Source organism: Mangifera indica, chromosome 16, assembly GCF_011075055.1.
Source record: "Mangifera indica cultivar Alphonso chromosome 16, CATAS_Mindica_2.1, whole genome shotgun sequence".
Lineage (NCBI taxonomy): Eukaryota > Viridiplantae > Streptophyta > Magnoliopsida > Sapindales > Anacardiaceae > Mangifera > Mangifera indica.
The window spans coordinates 10,260,969-10,279,284 of NC_058152.1; the positions used below are offsets into that span (position 1 = coordinate 10,260,969).

The 18,316-nt window shown below is 31.5% G+C and overlaps 1 protein-coding gene and 1 long non-coding RNA gene across 19 annotated transcripts; both read right to left on the reverse strand.

Moving 5' to 3' along the window:
* Positions 1-470: 470 nt before the first annotated feature.
* Positions 471-8,997, reverse strand: LOC123198932. Its single transcript, XM_044613738.1, has 6 exons — positions 8,883-8,997; positions 8,578-8,632; positions 8,316-8,375; positions 6,702-6,755; positions 800-2,458; positions 471-717 (listed from the first exon to the last, which is right to left on the reverse strand). The coding sequence occupies exons 1-6, from the start codon at positions 8,995-8,997 to the stop codon at positions 651-653; spliced, it is 2,010 nt and encodes a 669-aa protein (XP_044469673.1). The 3' UTR covers positions 471-650.
* Positions 8,998-12,009: 3,012 nt separating this feature from the next.
* LOC123198790 lies at positions 12,010-17,794 on the reverse strand. 18 transcript variants are annotated; one of them, XR_006498139.1, is made up of 7 exons: positions 17,714-17,794; positions 14,831-14,944; positions 13,648-13,744; positions 13,445-13,539; positions 13,022-13,144; positions 12,628-12,748; positions 12,010-12,434 (listed from the first exon to the last, which is right to left on the reverse strand). It is a non-coding gene; the product is annotated as an uncharacterized LOC123198790 (long non-coding RNA). The 18 variants fall into 18 exon arrangements; XR_006498144.1 differs by having other exon boundaries at positions 14,754-14,944; XR_006498140.1 differs by having other exon boundaries at positions 17,699-17,786.
* Between the last annotated feature and the right edge of the window lie 522 nt (positions 17,795-18,316).

The following is an 18,316-nucleotide window of genomic DNA, read 5'->3' on the forward strand; positions in this document are numbered from 1 at the left end:
GTGAATGGTCAAGATGAACAATTGTCGAAAAGAGGAAATAATTTTTAGGGGGTGTAAGTGTAATATTTTTAAACTTTGAGGGGTGTGATGTTAATCCTAAAATATAGAAACCTTAGGAACCCTAGATGGTGGGGGTGAGAAAATAACTTTTTGAAATTAAGTTAAAAGAAAAATTGTTAATTTTTAAAACTAAGATGGAAATGGGGATAAATTATTGTTTATTTAAATAAAATCTCAAAATGATAATTTTACTCTTAATAGTAATAACAAAATTTAATAGATAGGTAGATGTTTAAATTTTTCAAAGTTAGTAGAGGAGATTTTGGGAAAGAGTAAACTTTGGGTATAAATAAGTTTTTTGGCCATTCTTTAATAATCATGACAAGATAATATAATTCGCTTATACAAAATCTCTCTACCACTATAAGTTGTTCTTCTACTATAAATCATTCTTTAGCTTATTTCCATGACAAAATAATTTATTTTGTAATAAGCACAATCATCAATCAAATAAAATTTAACAGTCTTAAAATAAAATTCTGGTAAAAGAGTTCAAAAATGAAAATATATGGAGAGAGGGAATTACTTGTTTATTGTGTCCATAAAAGGCAACTGTTTCACATGTTGAGAGTCGGCACGGCGGCACGCGGTTAATGACGGTCGGAGCAACAAGTAACGTAGAAACAGAGAAAGCAGGTGCACGCGTTCCAAAAACAGCTATATATGCAAATAAATATTTAATTAAATACTCAAACTTATGTATATAACTTTACTCAAAGAGAGAGGAGGGCACGTATACCTATTTATCAGCTTCAAAAACTGATTCCATATATATAGAATAGTGTCCAAAAAATAGCCACATATATATAGAATCCAGTCCACCACCGCCGTTACAAAAAGCTGAGTAGTCCAGCGCTGATGGATGGGTTGCTGTTGGATCTGATACTGTTCACTTAAGCCAAGATGAGCCATAAGAAGACATACGTGAGTGAGCAACTCTCCACCATTCGCAAGTCCTTGGCCATGCTCTTTCCATCCACAATGACTTGCAGCATATTCCAACATTTCCATCCACACTTCACTTATTAACTCCCATTTAACATTCCTCTCATTTTCATCTCCTACCATGTTCAAACGCTGCAATTGCTGGGCAAGCTCACATCCATGACCTAGCACTGACAAGTAATTTTTATCCTTATTGTATTGATCCCAAGTTTTGTAAAACTGAAGTAATAAATAAGCTGCACGATCTGTTTTAATATATGAACCTTTATTCTTTCTTAAAAATCTTGTGGTTTCTACGCAAGTATCTATATATCTTAGCTCACCAATCCCTTTGGGCATCATAGTTGGACAGACCACCAAAAGATACAACATATAATCTGATAACCATTTGCTAATTTTGCATTCTGGTGGGAGCTTCTGTCCCTCTCTTAGGTTACGGAAATCATCATAATAACAGAGATCAGTGGTGACGTGCCACAGAAGAAGACTATAGTCAAACTCCACGTCTATTGTACTCGAGCGAATTAAATCATTAACATAAACCCTTTCGCTACTCACATATTCGCCTCTTTGACTCAGCAATTCTTTGCATCGCTTCATATCAAAATGATCATCTTTAATTTCTTTGCTTTTCCTTTGGAGCTGTTTGAAGATCATTTCTAGCAAATCATTATCCAGTTCTTTCCAGCTCAAATATTTGTACTTATCTATCAGTTCTTTGATTCCAAGTGTCTTCTGAACCCTCAAATTAAAGGATTTTTTTGATTTTCTGCTCTCTGAAAGAGAAAAACTTATAAGATTGTACTGACCCATGGATCTTGACCACCTTCTGTTGTCGTTGGAGAGTAACCCAGTAGAACATCTATCAATGGACGTAGACTTGCGCTTCGTTAACCAAAGTTTTGTCCAGTCAGACAGAAGAAGCACAATGAATGCATAAAACTCCAGGAAAACAGCTCCCAGTAGGAGTAGGTAAGTTATGGAGATGTCAGTTTGTGAATATGAAGACTTATCAATATTGATAAAGAACACAACACATACAGAAATATGGGAGAAGAGACAGATGCAACGAAGAAACATACCAGACATGGAATAAATTGTGGTCGTCTTTGTGTAGAGCAAATCATACATGAATCCAAGCTCAACGGCTACCAATTTAAAGGCCTCTTCCGCTGACTGCTTGCTGCTGATGAGAGAGTAACTCTCTTTTCTTTCATTATGATCGAGAATCAAATCGGCATAGAGACACCTGAATTTTTGGAACAAGGATACAGCTTCAATGAGGTAATTTTTTATCTCTGCAGTTGGCTTCTTTTCAGATTCCTCTGTTTCATGCTTTTCGTATGAAGGAGAGCGCAAAGAATCTTTAAATATTTTAGCGATGGATGTATCGTGCGTAAATATTTTTAATTTATAAAACTCCTTATGAGTGTGGAATGAATGAAAGCCCAATCTAGAGAATTTGAAGTTTTGGAGTAGTGAAGATTATATAAAGAAATTGATTTCAAAGAAGCTGAGTTCCATGTATGAAATATGTATCTTTATGTGGTATTCTTAGAAAACCTAAGGATATTGTTTCTTTTGCTCAGACAAGGAAAAGGTTTTCGTTGCATGAATTGAAGTTTTTCTGGAAAGAGATTTCATTTTCAAAAGGACGAGTAGGAAGAAGATAGAACTCGATGAAGTTCCAAGACTGAAGGCTACCATATGCATTGGTCAAGAGGATGTGCCAGCTCAAGTGGTCATACATCATGAGGAGATTGTATCACAACCAACTAAAGCTACACACAACTACATAGGTCTGGTCGAGTACACCATGAGTCAGAGAGATTTGACTATTTCTTGACTCAACATGGTGACGAACTAGTCATCCACAATGACAAACCTATGACTTATAAAGATGTTGTATTGGATCTCGACTCCACTAAATGACTTAAAAGTCATGAAATCCAAAATAAACTTTATATACAAAAACCAAATATAAACTCTTGTGGATCCACTTGAAGGGATAAAACCTGTAGGGTATAAGTGAGTCTTCAAAAGGAAGACTGACATATAAGGTAATGTGAATATCCATAAAACATAATTGGTTGCAAAATGTTTCACACAAAAATGTGACATTGATTATGACAAAACATTTTCACCAGTTGCGATACTAAAATTTATTTGAATTATACTTGTGATTTTTTCATACTATGATTAAGAAATTTGGCAAATAGATGTGAAAACAGATATCCTAAATGAAAATCTCATATAGGATATGTGTATGACATAACCTAATAATTTCATTTTTAATAGACAAGCCAACAAGTTGCATAGATCCATCTATAAACTTAAACAAGATTTCAGGAGTTGAAATATTTGTTTCAATGTAACCATAACATAATTTAGATTCATCAAAAATGAAGATGAACTACGTGTATACAATAAGGTTAGTGGGAGCAAAGTGACATTCTAATATTGTACATCGATGACATCTTGATCATTAGCTAGAAATAATAGACCAAATTTGCAATTTGTAAAGACTTAGTTATCTAAGTGCTTTTCTATAGAAAACTTAGGAGAAACAGTCTATATCCTTGGTATAAAGATTTACAGAGATAGATCACGTAGGTTGCTTGGACTAAAAAAAACATCTACATAGATAAAGTACTGAAAAGATTTAATATGGAAGAATCCAAGAAAGGATTTCTTCTAATATCTCATGGCATATATCTCTTTAAAGATGTATCCACAAACATACGAAGAGAAAGATAAGATGAGTCGAATTTCATACATATCAATAAATCAATCTTGTATGTCATCCTATGCATGAGGGTTGACATCTCATACACCTTGAGCATTTATTATAGATATCAATTGAATGCAGATAAGTGTCCTTCGACAATTATTAATAACATCCTAAAATACTTGAAAAGGATTAATGATGTGTTCTTAATTTATGGAAGAGAGTCAGAACTCATTGTAAAAGGATACAGTGATGCTAATTTCTAAATTGATCATAATAACTTTAAATCCTAGTAAGGATTTATTTCAATTTAAATGGTGGTTCTGTTAGATGGAAAAGTTTCAAGCAAAACACTACAACTTATTCTAAATATGTTGTTTTGATAGATGCAGTAAAAAAATAGTCTAGATCAAGAAGTTAGTGATTGAATTTGGCATGGTTCCATCTGAAAATATCCTATAAAGCTCTATTATGACAATAACAAAGCGATAACTCAAGCAAAGGAGTCACAATCTCATGAGTGATCCAAATGTATACTCAGACGATACTATTTGATTAGAGTAATTATTTAGCATGGAGATAGGCATATAGGTATAATATAAACTAATGACAACCTGGCTAACTCATTGACGAAGCCTTTGTTGCAACAAAAGAAGGATAAACATGTAGCATCATATCACATTAGACGTATGACTTATTCATTATAATGCAAGTGAGAGATTGTTAAAGTAATGTCCTCAAGCCAATTATCACTGATGTAATTTTATGTAATTTTGTAATCATCATTATTAATTTTAATAAAATATATATGACATATTTTATCATGCATTGTTTGTACAATTAGATAAATCTCTTTATAATGGTTGAACTATAAAGAGAGGCTCAGTGCATGACAATTTATAATGAAGAACCTATGTTCATATTAGGTGATTATTCTTAAAATACCTATAATTATGATATTAGGGCATGGGTAAGAATGATGGAACTATCATTGTTTTGAATGACTTGATCGAATGATAGTGATAGATCTCATATGTTAAAGTTGTTTGTTGATGGGTTGATATAACATATGAGTGCACATTGCAGACTTGTTTACTAAATAGTCCTGCCAAGAGAATTTCATATTGATGGTTGCTTTATGTCTATGAAATACATCATCTTAGTGAACAAAGATATATATGATCTTTAGACTTGTGTTCATTAAACTATTTTGTACAAGGATCTGTATAACTTTACACCAACCTAACATAATTCTTGTAAAGGGTTTCTATAAAGATGGTGATTTACTATATCAAGATATGTACGAAAGTTATGACAGATCAACAAACGATTCATCATCCTTGAGCATAGGCTTTGATATCTCTAATAGGTCTACTAACGGATGACAACAACTACTTAAATTTATGGCGATAATGAGATTGAGTTAATGTTAAATCCAATATCGTTCTATTGATAGAAGTTAGTCTATGTGTATCAAGGATTTCCTAAGGAGAGATAATTAATCTATACCTAAGCCTCGAACAGGTATCATATAACAAAAGGATCATATTATACAAGTAACTATATTATTAACATGTTAAAAGTCAATCGCTGACATACCGTTAGTAAGGTGGCCATGATATCTTGTTAAAGGTTAATTTTAGTGTATGTATAGATGGTTGTTGAGTCAAGAGCTCGATACGAATCTTAACACTATTGATCCAATAAAGAGCCTATGAATTATATACAAAAAGAGTTGATAAAACTTTAGAGACATAGGATTACTTGAATTGAATCTGATCTCTAACCTAAATGAAGGATTTTAAGTCTTTGGAGGTCTTGGGGTTCAAAGTGTAATTTATTGCACTTGGGGATCAAAGTATAATATTTCTAATTTTTTTTGTATGTATTGAAAATTTTAAAGGATTGACTTTATTCAATTGTGTAAGAATAAACCTAAATAGGATTTCCTTTGCCCCGTGAATGATCATGGAAGCATCTTGCACAAGCATCCATGGTTGTTGGATAAGGATAATCCATTATCCTTATTCACCTTAAAATTTGGGTAAATCATAATACGAGATTAGATAAGGTGATATATGCTCGTATATCATCAATGTATTGGTGTACATGGTATCTATAAATACAAACATGACGTTCACAATTTTAAACTTCTGTCACCCTAGCTAATCGCTTCCATACTCCCATACGAAACACCATCTTGCTCGGATACAATGTTTTAGTAGATGATAGTGTGCGAAACCTACATTTTTTTTGTTTGTGCTTTGCGTGGATAATGGGGTGTGATCCTCCGCTTGGATTGAGAGTGATATTGACGCATTCCAACAATTTGTAGAAGTTGTAATAGGGTTCTTTAAGATTTAATAGTCGAAAAAAGTTTTGTGTTTTTCTTTTTCTAAAAATCATATAGATTTAATAGATCACTTTGGCTTGAACCAAACAAAATATTTGTATAATTTTTTAAATTAGGCTTGCTTTATTACTACCCGTTCCCAACACAATAAATTTCATCAACCATTTTCAAAATATTTCAAACTGCTTTCAACAACACATTACACACTATGGAAAAAAAAAATGTCAACCACTTACAAAACATTTCAACTACTTTCCCCTACAAAATTTTAAAAAATAAACCACATTCTTATGCCCAAGACGGGAAACCCAGACAAAAAACTATAACAAAAAAATTACAAACACAAAACAAAGGAAAAAAAACCAACAAATTTGGACTTGTTGGATATAGTTCTCATATACCGATCTAAAATCTGGACTGAAACTTTAACATAAAATAGATTCTTCCATTCACAGAATTTTATCTTTTTCTATCACCAAAGATAAAATATTGAGAACTCCAATTTAACTCTTATTAATGAAAGTTATAATTCTAAATGTTTTATAGAAAAAATTTCAAAAAAGAAAAATTAATACTAGCTTATTGAATTTAAAAAAAAAATTAATTAAGTTGTACCTCAAGAACTTGGGTTGCTGCTGCAGATAGATTGGATCACGAGGGTGATATTGGCTGTGGCACCAAAAAGTTGATGTAGTTCAATATGTTAACTTAAGAACCAAATTTGAAGAAGAAAGCAAGAGACAAAACTAACAACATGCAGATGATTCAATAGATAGAATGTTATAGCGTTCCTTACAATTAAGAGTAAAGAATCACTTCACTCATGGTCATGGAATTATTTTCAGTTCTTCAACTTTAGTTAAATTAAAAGAAAAAGAAGGAATCAGCTATATGTTTATCCTAAATTGACAAGAAAAGAATTATTCATAAAGGGGAAAAAATGAAGTTAAAAGATGGCTAACGTAATCTATACTGGACTAATCATGCCGAAGTTCATAATCAACAAAACCTTTTTTAACAAGACATTTGTCACCACTTAGTTGTTTCTTTCATGCTTGTTGTAACGACTCATCACCAATTAATATACACAATTCTGAGTCATCAAAATTAGTAACATAATTCAAATATGCACTATATTGAAAATGATGGAGAGTGTTTGTGGATTGGACATAGGAAAGATTTTAATGAGATTCCACTCATTGCCCGGCAACAATGTCCACAATTATGTTAATGGGGGAAGTATCCATGATAGAGTGCGAATGGTGTTTCCAAGAGAGATTGTTTTGATATAGACTTGAATTTTTTAGAGCTGTCTAAAAAAGATAATTGGATTTTTCTTAGAGATTCCTCGCCTCTCTTATTTGATCATACTATTTTCTTATCTTTTTTTCCTCCCTCTTTCCTCGGAGCAATCCTTTAGGATAAAGAAAAAAGTTACAATTTAGGGTACAATTCAAATTTAAATTCACAAAAGTTGACTCTTGGATCTGTTGAGGTCTTTGTTCGAGCTATTATGATTATGGTGGTGGGTTGAAATGGTTAGAGAGATTCTCGTACATAAACTTTGTGGTGTATCCTTGGACGTCCATTCCCTTGCTTGTTTACTCTACCCTGATAGCCATCCGCCTCCTTACTGGGAAATCTTCATTCTCCAGGAAAAGCCCCACCCCACTCAGAATTTCAAACTTAGTTATGTATTCTATATATCTTTTAAAGCTGACATTTTTCCCTCTTATATTCTTCAAAATTTTCTAGTTAAAGGAGAATTCTGTTCGGATTGTTCAACTTATGATTGCTAGTACCTGTTCCCTTTGTCTATCGTGGTTAGAAACAGAGTGAAATCTTTTGTGATTGGGAAGGCAAAATGCATCATATGTTTAGTTAAATTCAAATTTCAGGGTTTGAATTCTTCTGATGTTATTAGAACTGATACTAGGCAGGTGAACTTTCTCACTAATTCATCGCGCTTTTCTGTCAACAGATTAGCAACTATGCCAGTCTCATTTTCATGGCTCTCTTCCTATCAATTGCTGCAACCGGTGTCGCAGATGCAGTGGGGTGTTGGCATAAATGAAACCATCCCGTTTAATCGAATATAACTCCCAAAAAGGTTTTACAATGAACTGAAACCGTTTTCACTAACAGAAGACTGTTCAACCCGTCCAGCCAATTTGGTTTTTAAACCATGGATATACATAATGCAATAGGTGAAAAACTGGACAATCATACCATGATGATGTTGATGAAGCATTGGCATGCCGCTTACTCGAACTGATCTTTGCAACGCTACTGCATTAAACATGGAAACAAAATGCAGAAAGTGAGTTGATGAAATTATCATACATACCATAATCTAAATTAAAGAGACCTAAATATAACCACGCATGCCCTGTATGCTGAGTGTAAGAGAATCCAGATAATCCTGAGAGGAAATCAGAATACTAGTAATGTGATGATCACCCCAGTAGTAAAGATGACTAAGCTAGTTAACTTTGCCACCTCCTGTAATTGCTGTTGGAGTTTATATTGATCACTTAAACCCAGTCCTACAATAAGAAGACATACCTGAGTAACTTATGCCACCAATCCCTTTGGGCAACATGGTTGGACATTCGATTAAAAGATAGAACGTGTAATCTAATAACTGTTTAGTGTTTAATAATTTCCACTAGATATCATCATAGTAACAGAGATCTATGGCGATGTGCCAGAGAAGAAGACTATAGTGAAACTCTACCTCAATTGTGCTCCCTCGAAATTCATTATAGCAGTTTCTTTTTCTTGGCACATAATCACCTCTCCCACCTAAATATTCTTTCAATTTCTGGTTATTAAAAGGATCCTCATTAATTTCTCTGCCTTTCTCACGGAGTTGGCCGAAGATCTTTTCTTGAAAACCAAATTCATCCATTTTTTCCCAGGCCAAGTATACTGCACTTGTCCATCAGTTCTTTGTTTCCAAGTCGTTTCGCACCTTTGAAAAATTCAGATGTGGGCCATGTCATGGCTGATTTATACTCTGAAAGAGAATTATTCAATTGATCGTACTGACCCATGCACCCTGACTACCTTCTGCTGTCGTTGGAAAGTAAACTAGCACCACATTTATCAATACACAAAAAATTACCCTTAGTCCAGCCGGGGAATACAAATGTCATGAATGCATAAAACTCTAGAAAGATAGCTCCATATAATAGTACATAAGCTATGTGTATATACTTTTAAATATATAATTGAATATACGATTAGTTTATTATCATATAATTAAATGATTTTGAATTAATATCACTCAATCATATGATGTTATATTAACTGTTTATTCAATTATGAACTCTAAAATATACATATATAGTTTTATGGTTATCATTATCAACATAAAAATGGAGTTTTAAATTGTTAGGCATACTGATTTTGAGTAAAAGAAAGAATAGTTGGTGTAACAGTGTTAGTGTTAAGAAGAAAGAGTAACAATAGGAGGATAGCTTACTTAGAGGAAGTTAATAAGGTTTAGTAAAACAGTGCATATTGCATAGATAAACCAGTGTCGTTTTTGAAAGCTAGTGGATTAATGCTATAGGAACTCTCCTTTCTCATTTATTGGAGGAGATTGTTTGTTCATAAGAAGCACAGTTTGCATGTTCATAAAAAATATTTGTTTTATGGAGTTTTTGGTTTCTTTATTTTTTCTATAATGTTTTAGAAACCTTTGATGGTATTAGATAGAACCACCGTGACTAGAATCAATGAAACTTTTCTCTTCATCTAATTCCTCAACCATTTCAGATCGAGTATTTAGCTCGGGATCTTTGCAAAGTCATGTTGCATGTATTAGAACAGATATTCTGTATCAAACTTGTAGACAGTAAATCCAAAATTGACTAGACATAATTTTGTTACTAGAAAGTTCTAGTGCTATTCCTGAGGATCACTTAATTGGTGTTTTACCATGTCCTTCACCTTTATTCATTGTGTAGAGTGCTTCAGGTATCGCAAGTGTACATGTCCATAATATGAAAGACTTCTTCCCTTCACATTCGTGCTGAAATCCAAAGGGTATAATCACCTGTTCAGGTTTTTTTTTTTTTTTTTTGAGTGAGCTAGTTTTTAATCCATTTGTAAACTTTTAAATAAATAAGAGTAAATTACATTTTCTCACATAAGGTTTGCCGTTAAAACACTTTTCACCCCTAGTTGACATAAATAACATTGTCCCACCCAAAATCAAACTCGGTTAAGGAAAACAATTAGAAAGTGAAATCACCATTTTATCCTTTCTATTTCATATTCAAAATTATCATGTAGTCTCAAATTAACAAAAATTGGAAATAAATCTATTAAATATTTAAATTATATTGAAATTGAATCGAGTCATTCCCCAATTCATAAGTCAAATTAAATTGAACTCTCTATCGTTGTAGTTTAACTCAATTTAAAAAACGAGTCAACCCTTCCAATTCAAACTTGCCTCGAATACGAGCTTAGCCAAACCCATTTGAGTTAGCTTGTGAGACCAAGCTAGCTTGGTTTGAATTATCCCAATAAATAACAATAGAATTGTAAGCTTTTTAATGATATATTTATGAAGTTCATCCTGACAAGTATAAATTTATTAAGTTTTAACAAAAGTATAAATGATTGATCATTTAAATTATAAAAATAGTACTTATAACAATTGAAAATCTATCATTTCATTAATTTTTTCACTAAAGCCTTTTGTTTGTGTCATAAGTTTGGTCAAATCAGAGTTTTACCTTATAAACAAGCTTATCATCTTGCTAGGAGCCTCTTTCATTTCTTTATAACATTTTTTTCCTCCTTTTGTTCATTTATAATAGTAATAATTTTCTAATCAAAACGTTTTAGTTAATTAATTTTAAAAGTCGGTCTTTGTCTCTTTGATACAAGAGAGTTGATATATACAATTTATTCCTGCCATGTACAGAAGCATAATTGGACATGACTTTGGCTTAGCAGCTTTGAAATCATAAGGATAAAAAAATATAATAAGGTTATTTCGCATGCCAAAAAATGAGTTCTCTATAATGTGAGAATATAGGAGATGGTGACTTGGAGAACCCATAAAACTCGAAAAGTATACGTGTTAAGTTACATGGGATCTATTTTTTCCTTTGTGGTCTTGGCAAATTAATGCTCATCCTGTCTTCTCCTTGTCTCTCTATTTTCTTTCAATCCAAATGACTTCAATAATGAATCTATAAACTGCAAAATTATTTTTCCATTCCTCTTTCTTCTCCATTGTATATATATTTCCTCAAACCCCAATTTAATTACACTAACTGTTAATGACTGATATACTCTTTAATGGATGTAAATACTAGAAGGAAGCATGAGAAATGCTTGTAAAGAGGTTTAATCATGGCCGAGAAATTATAGCCTAAACCATGCTCAATTTCACAAGTTGACTTTTTTTTATAAGCCAATTCTAGCTCCTACTGAAAATTGTAGAAAAAATAACTTATATATTGACTAGCCAAAGCGCGAATTTTATTTTTGTGCAATTTTAATTTTATGTTCCATTCATGTTGCTCACACACACACACACACACACACACACACACACACACACACACACACACACACACACACACAGCCTACTGTAAAGAGGTGGTCATAATATACATGATAATATTGCACCAAGTTTTTTAAAGTGTTCAGCTATTTTAACTTACTAATCTCATTGATTTGAGGGAGACTACCAACTTCAATAAGGGCTAAGAAGGGCGCAGGTACAGTCCTAAAAGGAAATATAATAACAGTTTGAAAAAAAAAAAAGGGGGAGAGCAGCAGAGGAGCCAAGTTCAACTTCAATGCATCACAAAAGGTCGAAAAAATTCTTTCTATAAATAAACCAAAAATATATATACAACTAAAGTTAAAATATTTTATGAGGAATGGAGAAATATATTATAATACACCAGCGCATTGCATTAATTTGTATTTTAGTTTCTTTAATAACTGTAAGTATACAGTTTCTACAGGATTCAATCTCAGCTACTAGTTGAACAAGCATTTCCTAGATGAATTCTTTATCTTCGGAGATCTATTACCAGTACAATAACCTGGAATATGAAATCATGTCATGCAACAAATGTGATCTACAACTAGCCATAAAATGAAAAAAAAAAAATACAGAGATATGAAGCTTCATGGAAAGATCAACAATAAAGAGCAACAATGACAAACAAAAGTTTTACCATCTGATTACTACCAGGATATAAATTATATTAACAAAATCACATTACTGTGGCAAAATAGTACCACTGCAGTTGAAGACATAGACAGCAAGGCGACAACAAATACCCCTTCTGCAGGCTTATCACCACACAACTGCAAAAGGCAAATAGATGCATCCATCAAAACCTCAAAGCATAATATCAATGAACATAGCAGTAGCAAACATAATAAAAAGAGATGTGCATGCAACATTATAAGCAATAAACATGCTGACATGAAAATCAATCGATATTGAAATAAAAATTATTCAGTACAAACATGCTGTGGGGGACCTCAAAGAATATACCTAGTACAATGAAACGGAATTATTCACCTACAACCATGTCCACTGCCCAAAGGTTGCACAAAACCAAGTCTTGGCTTGATGAACCATTAGAAACCGTTACAATTCAACTTTCACCATTCTACTGCAAGAAGTAGCAAACAAACATTACCACAGAATTCATCGTCCATGGAAGCAATTAAAAAAATTCATTCACCCTAAGCACAAACAAACTCAAACTAAAGCCTAGTAGATATAAAAGAATGATTTTTAGAGATACAGAAAACGACCACTAATAACTTCCAAGTTTATCATAATCAAATGACAGGCCATCTAGACTCAAGTTCCAATGTCCAATTTCAGACTTTATATATGCTGTAGAAGCCATTCACAAAGACAACCAAAAGGAGGTCCTTACCACTTCACAATTCTGTAGATTTTCATGTACTAGACCTTGCAACATCCAAGAAAGTCAATTTTGACCCATTCCAAATACTGTTGACTGCCACCAGTGATGGGCAAGGCAATTACTTCTGGTACACTTAGCAAAGACAAAGGTTAAGTTAGGAGATTTAAATAAATCTTGCCGCTAGTTGTATTAGGATTGTTATCTTTCGATATTCTTAGTCCAAAATAAGCCATATCCATGCTATAAAATGCATATTAGTTCTTTAATCATATGTTATGCTAATATCTTAAATTATGTGTTTTGCTACAACATTCATTATGTCAGCAATTACCATGTTGCATATTCTAACTTCAGCCCTTCCAGCTGCTACCCTGATTTTCAAATAGAATTTTGTGCTTATGTGAAAAACATGAAGTAGAACTTGGGTCTTACTCATATTCATGATTTGCTTTAACATGTTCATTGAAAGCTTCCAAAAGGGATTGGTGGATTCTGATTATATGCAGTTCCTCAGAGTCTGTCTGGATCTGCAGTAACAGATAGATAACTAGCATAAGCAAATTGCAGAAATTTAAGCTTGTTTTCTTAGATAGACACAAATTAGTGCAAAACATATCTAGTTCAGGAAGACTTACAATAAGTTCATATCCACAATTCTCTTTTCAAAATTTTCCTCTCGTGGGGATTCTAGAATCTATACCTCTCCTTTCCACTCATAAACTAATGCAACACCTGCATTCATAATATATCTTTGATAAATATAGAACTTAATTTCAGGAAATATAAAATAGATGCCAGAAATATTAAGCAGAAATTTCATGATGCAACCACCAACCAAAAGCACATTGAATCAAGGTGCTCTAAAGACAAAGACAGAAATTAAAGCAGAATTGCTAGCGTTCCACTATGAACAAACTTGCTTCCAATCCTGGCCCTAAGCACGGTGCTCTAAAGACAATGACAGAAATTAAAGCAGAATTGCTAGTGTTCCACTATGAACAAACTTTCTTCCAATCCTGGCCCTAAGGGAACTCCCAAGAATAGGTTTCCCTTTCTTAAAAGCAGTACAATTAAGTTTTCAAGCCACAAAATAGAACATGATTTTTTTCTGAAGAACATTCATCTAACTGTGAATAACTTTGAAAATATTTGTATATATATCCCAAAAGAGTGAATTTACATCAGTATATATATGAATTCTAAATCCTAATTTAGGAAAGATAATATGCATTTTCCTATTTTACAAAAATACAATCAGCCTAATTGTTAGCTTCCTAATTTAGAGATACAACTCTACAAGTACTATTCTACAGACAAACTCATCTTATCAAAGGCAGCCTATGATATGTTGCAAATGTGTATAACAACATTGGTAACAAATAATAATTCAAAACATCTGGCCTATTTACATAAAAATACAGTTAAAAGACAAATCTTTTTCACAAAAGTTCAGCGTGACGAGTCAATCTATTTAGTAATGCTCAGATGAATATATGAACAGCTTTCTGTAGAAGCTGAAAAATTTGCTTATCACCAACTTCATACATTGTGTTTAGCTAGAGAGAAAGAACTGGATTTTAAGACTTATGTGAGAAACACCTGCTTTGGCAGTGAATTAGATTTTGAATAAATTTCAATATTTTAGTAAGATGCAGTTTATCTCAATACTTTCAAGTTCCATCAAAAGAAAAATAGTGCTGAATTATCAATCCAAGCTTTCCACAAAACAAACAAGCCTTACACTTCCGGCAAGAGAAAATGCAATGGTGTTAAAGTATAAAATAAAAGACTGGTTTACGTGTCTGGCACTCGGTTTACCCATGCTGCAAGTCTCAAACCGAAGAATTAAGGATGCATGAACTCAAGCAACTCCCCGCGTTGTCCATCATCAAAAACCGAAGAATCACGAATCGTCATTTTAGATTTTGCTCCCTATTCACACACATTCATCAAATCAATCCAAACATAGAAGTCGAATTCAAATATAATTTAACGTTCAGGCCTAGATTAAAGGAAGCTAGGGAGAAAGGGCGAGAGGGAGATTTGACCTAACGAGACGCGACAGAAGAGAGTAGAGAGAGAAAAAAAAAGATAGACCTTATGCCTTTCCCCAGTTTTTCTAAAATGCACCCCTCTCCAACTAAAGTAGAAAACCACACCATAAATTGATTTTGATGGGAAATAAGGCAGGATTCCATCTCTACCCAGTTTGAATAAGTTTCACTTTGAGACTAATTTGAAGTTGGTGAGTTAAAATGTAAATTCTATTATAAAAAATATTTATGAAAATAAGTTCAAACTTTTACTTGAATTCTATTTATTTAATTTAATTTGAAATAATTTAGACAAAATTCATCTTCTATTTGAAACACTTTTCATAACATTTTTTTTACTAAATAAATTAATTAATATTTATAGTAAATTAAAAAATGTTCATTTTGGCCAAAAATAATATATAAACATTTAAAAATGAAGTAAAAAAATATTAGAGTTCGGTTTAATTCATATTCATCTCTAATTTTTATGTACCTATAAGACCAATAATAATTGATTCGTGAGTTTTTTTTAATGAAAAAATTAAAAAATTGATTTTGAAAATATAAATGTATTTAATTTTAATAAGAATGCATATAATTAGTCAATAAAATTATAAAAATAATAACATAACGGTGAAATATTCATCTATTTATTAATATATTCTCGCCAAAAACTGAAGACTTTTTCTTTTTTTAGTGATAATAAATCTATAATGGCTGGGAAATTGTAGCCTGAAGTACTCTCATCCAAAACCAGACTCGGTTTCACAAGTTGACTCTTTTTTATGTCAATTCTAGCTCCTACTATTTTGACTCACAATTGGAGAAAAAAATTTTATGACTAGTCAAAGTTGGAATTTTATTTTTATGCAATTTTAATTTTATGTTCCACTCATGTTGTTATGTCTTAATTTGAGTGCCAACTGCATATAAATATAACTTTCGTAAAATAAAGGTCTTTAATTGAAATACGATCGAATTTATAATTGCAATATCCTATAATAATAGTACGATTTATTATCAATAAATTATTCATTCTAGATAAATAGTATTTTATGATGTTTTTTTTAGATTTTATAACTCAAAACACATTTGATTAATTTTAGGATCTCATAGTTTATAAAATATGTTAAAACTATCGAAACACATTTAAGGTTAAAAAGCTTAAAAGTAAAATTATTGTATACAAATAGACATAATCTTAACAATAGACTAGATTGTTAGACTGAAATGTCATAAATGGTATCATAACTACTCATTGGGAGACCCAAAATTTTTGTTGAAGGGGGACTTTTATGACTCCACGATTATTTGTTAGTCAACTAGTAAAAAATTAAAAAAAATACTAAACATAAAACAATGGAAATAATAAAAAAATTAAAATAATATAAGTAATTTTTTACGTGAAAAAATCTCTTAATGAAACGAGAGAAAAAAACCACGGGATGTAACAATCCATTCAAATTCAATATAATCAAAATTATTTAAATCAATCATAATACCAGAAACATATTTCAAAAAAAGGTTAGAGTTTACTCGCAATTTCAACGCAAGTAAAATACATAAAGGTTTACAAGGAGATTGACTACAATTAGCAGAATTTGTCAATCTTCAAACTTTATATTTCCAAATCTAGTAGTTAAATTCAAAACTCAATATTTAAGATTAAATATCCCTATGTCTCATTTTGTGTTAATCAAATAATCAAGTTAGAATAATAAACTTAAATATTTGAATATTTAGATGTCAATTACTTCGCTTCCATATATTTTGAAAGCATTTAATAATATTTTCATTATTAATTGTAGAAAGACTTCCTTTTCAATATAAACCACCAAACAATCGTTTATCCACTCATCACTCATTTGATTGTGAAAACTATTATTTACAAGATTGATTGCAAAAAACACTTTTTCAACTGTTGCAGTAACCGCATGCAAAACTAGTACTAATTTTATAAGTTATAAGATTTTATCATTGGTAATATCTTTCCTAAACTCGAACATTTCTTAGCAAGGTTCGCAATCCCATCGATATGAGTGAAATTGACATTGGTGTTAACATTCCTATAATGGTTTTCAAGTTGATTATCAAACAACCATATATTATGTTGTCAAAAATTGACAAGATAAAATATTACAAATTCAAGTAACTTGTCTTTATTAAATGCAGTAAAATAGTTACTTGGATTAAGAGATATTACACATTGAAACAACTTCATATTTATTTAATCAAAACAATTATTGAATTCTTCTTTAATATTATTTAAAACTATATACATCAACTCTATCTTAAAATAATGTTTATTCTTAACTAGGGCAATCGCCCTTTTTTTCGCCCAAAGTTATTTTTCATGTTTTTTTGGGATTGTTATGTTATTAATGAAAACACCGTTATTTCCCTTTAATTTCTATCAAAAACTCAAACAATAACAACAATTACAGCTTATATTTTCAAGATTTTTTTGTATAATCATATTTAGAATTAAAAAATTTATTAAGGACTAAATGGTTTAAACAAAAGACATAAAAACATAAACTTATCCCTTAAAATATGAGTGTGTCACAAAGATACAATCAAGAACTAAATTCTACACTAAACTCTTAAACAAAAATAGTTTTTGAATCATAAATTAAGGTAAAAAAAATACCAGTAAGTTGCTTACGAGGGAGAGAAATGCCTTGACCTTCCTTGAAGAGAAGAGATACAAGCAACTGTTAGCAGTGTCGGGTTTTGTTAGGAAAAGAATAAAGAAAAGTTTTTATAAAAATTGGTTTTATGACTCTAAATTTATTAATTTTAAACAAGCAGGAATAAACTAATAATATTTTGCAAAGATCTTTTACCGTCATATCGGGTGCGGATTTTTTTTTTTTTTTTAAAAAACCCTTCAATTTCTAGACATCTTCAATTCAACCTTACAAAACAAAGTCAACATTTTGTCATATGACAAATTTTGTCAGCAGTGGCGTCCCATTTCATATTACATTTTGTCGTATAACAATTTTCAATTCAGCATTGTTGGCAGTGACCACCCATTTCAAATTTTATACGTAACAAATGACCCATTTCAAAATATATAAGAATGTAGCAAATGACCCATTTGAGGGTGGGTCTCTGGACATATTTTTAACATAAAACAAATAGTTATGTATACAAACTTTATTTTATTTTATTTTTTTAAGGGTGGGTTTGAGCTTACTTATGTAGAAAACTTTAATGGGGATATTGAATCCTATAAGAGAAAATTGTGATATTTTTTAATAAA

Bases quoted from the DNA above. Each gene is read 5' to 3' on its own strand.
- LOC123198932 (XM_044613738.1), bottom strand. From the start codon at position 8,997: ATGGATGAATTTGGTTTTCAAGAAAAGATCTTCGGCCAACTCCGTGAG. The intron at 8,376-8,577 runs GTTAACTAGCTT...TGTTTAATGCAG, and splicing joins CAATTACAGGAGGTGGCAAA to TAGCGTTGCAAAGATCAGTT. The intron at 2,459-6,701 runs GTACAACTTAAT...CAAATTCTCTAG, and splicing joins CAGCAACCCAAGTTCTTGAG to ATTGGGCTTTCATTCATTCC.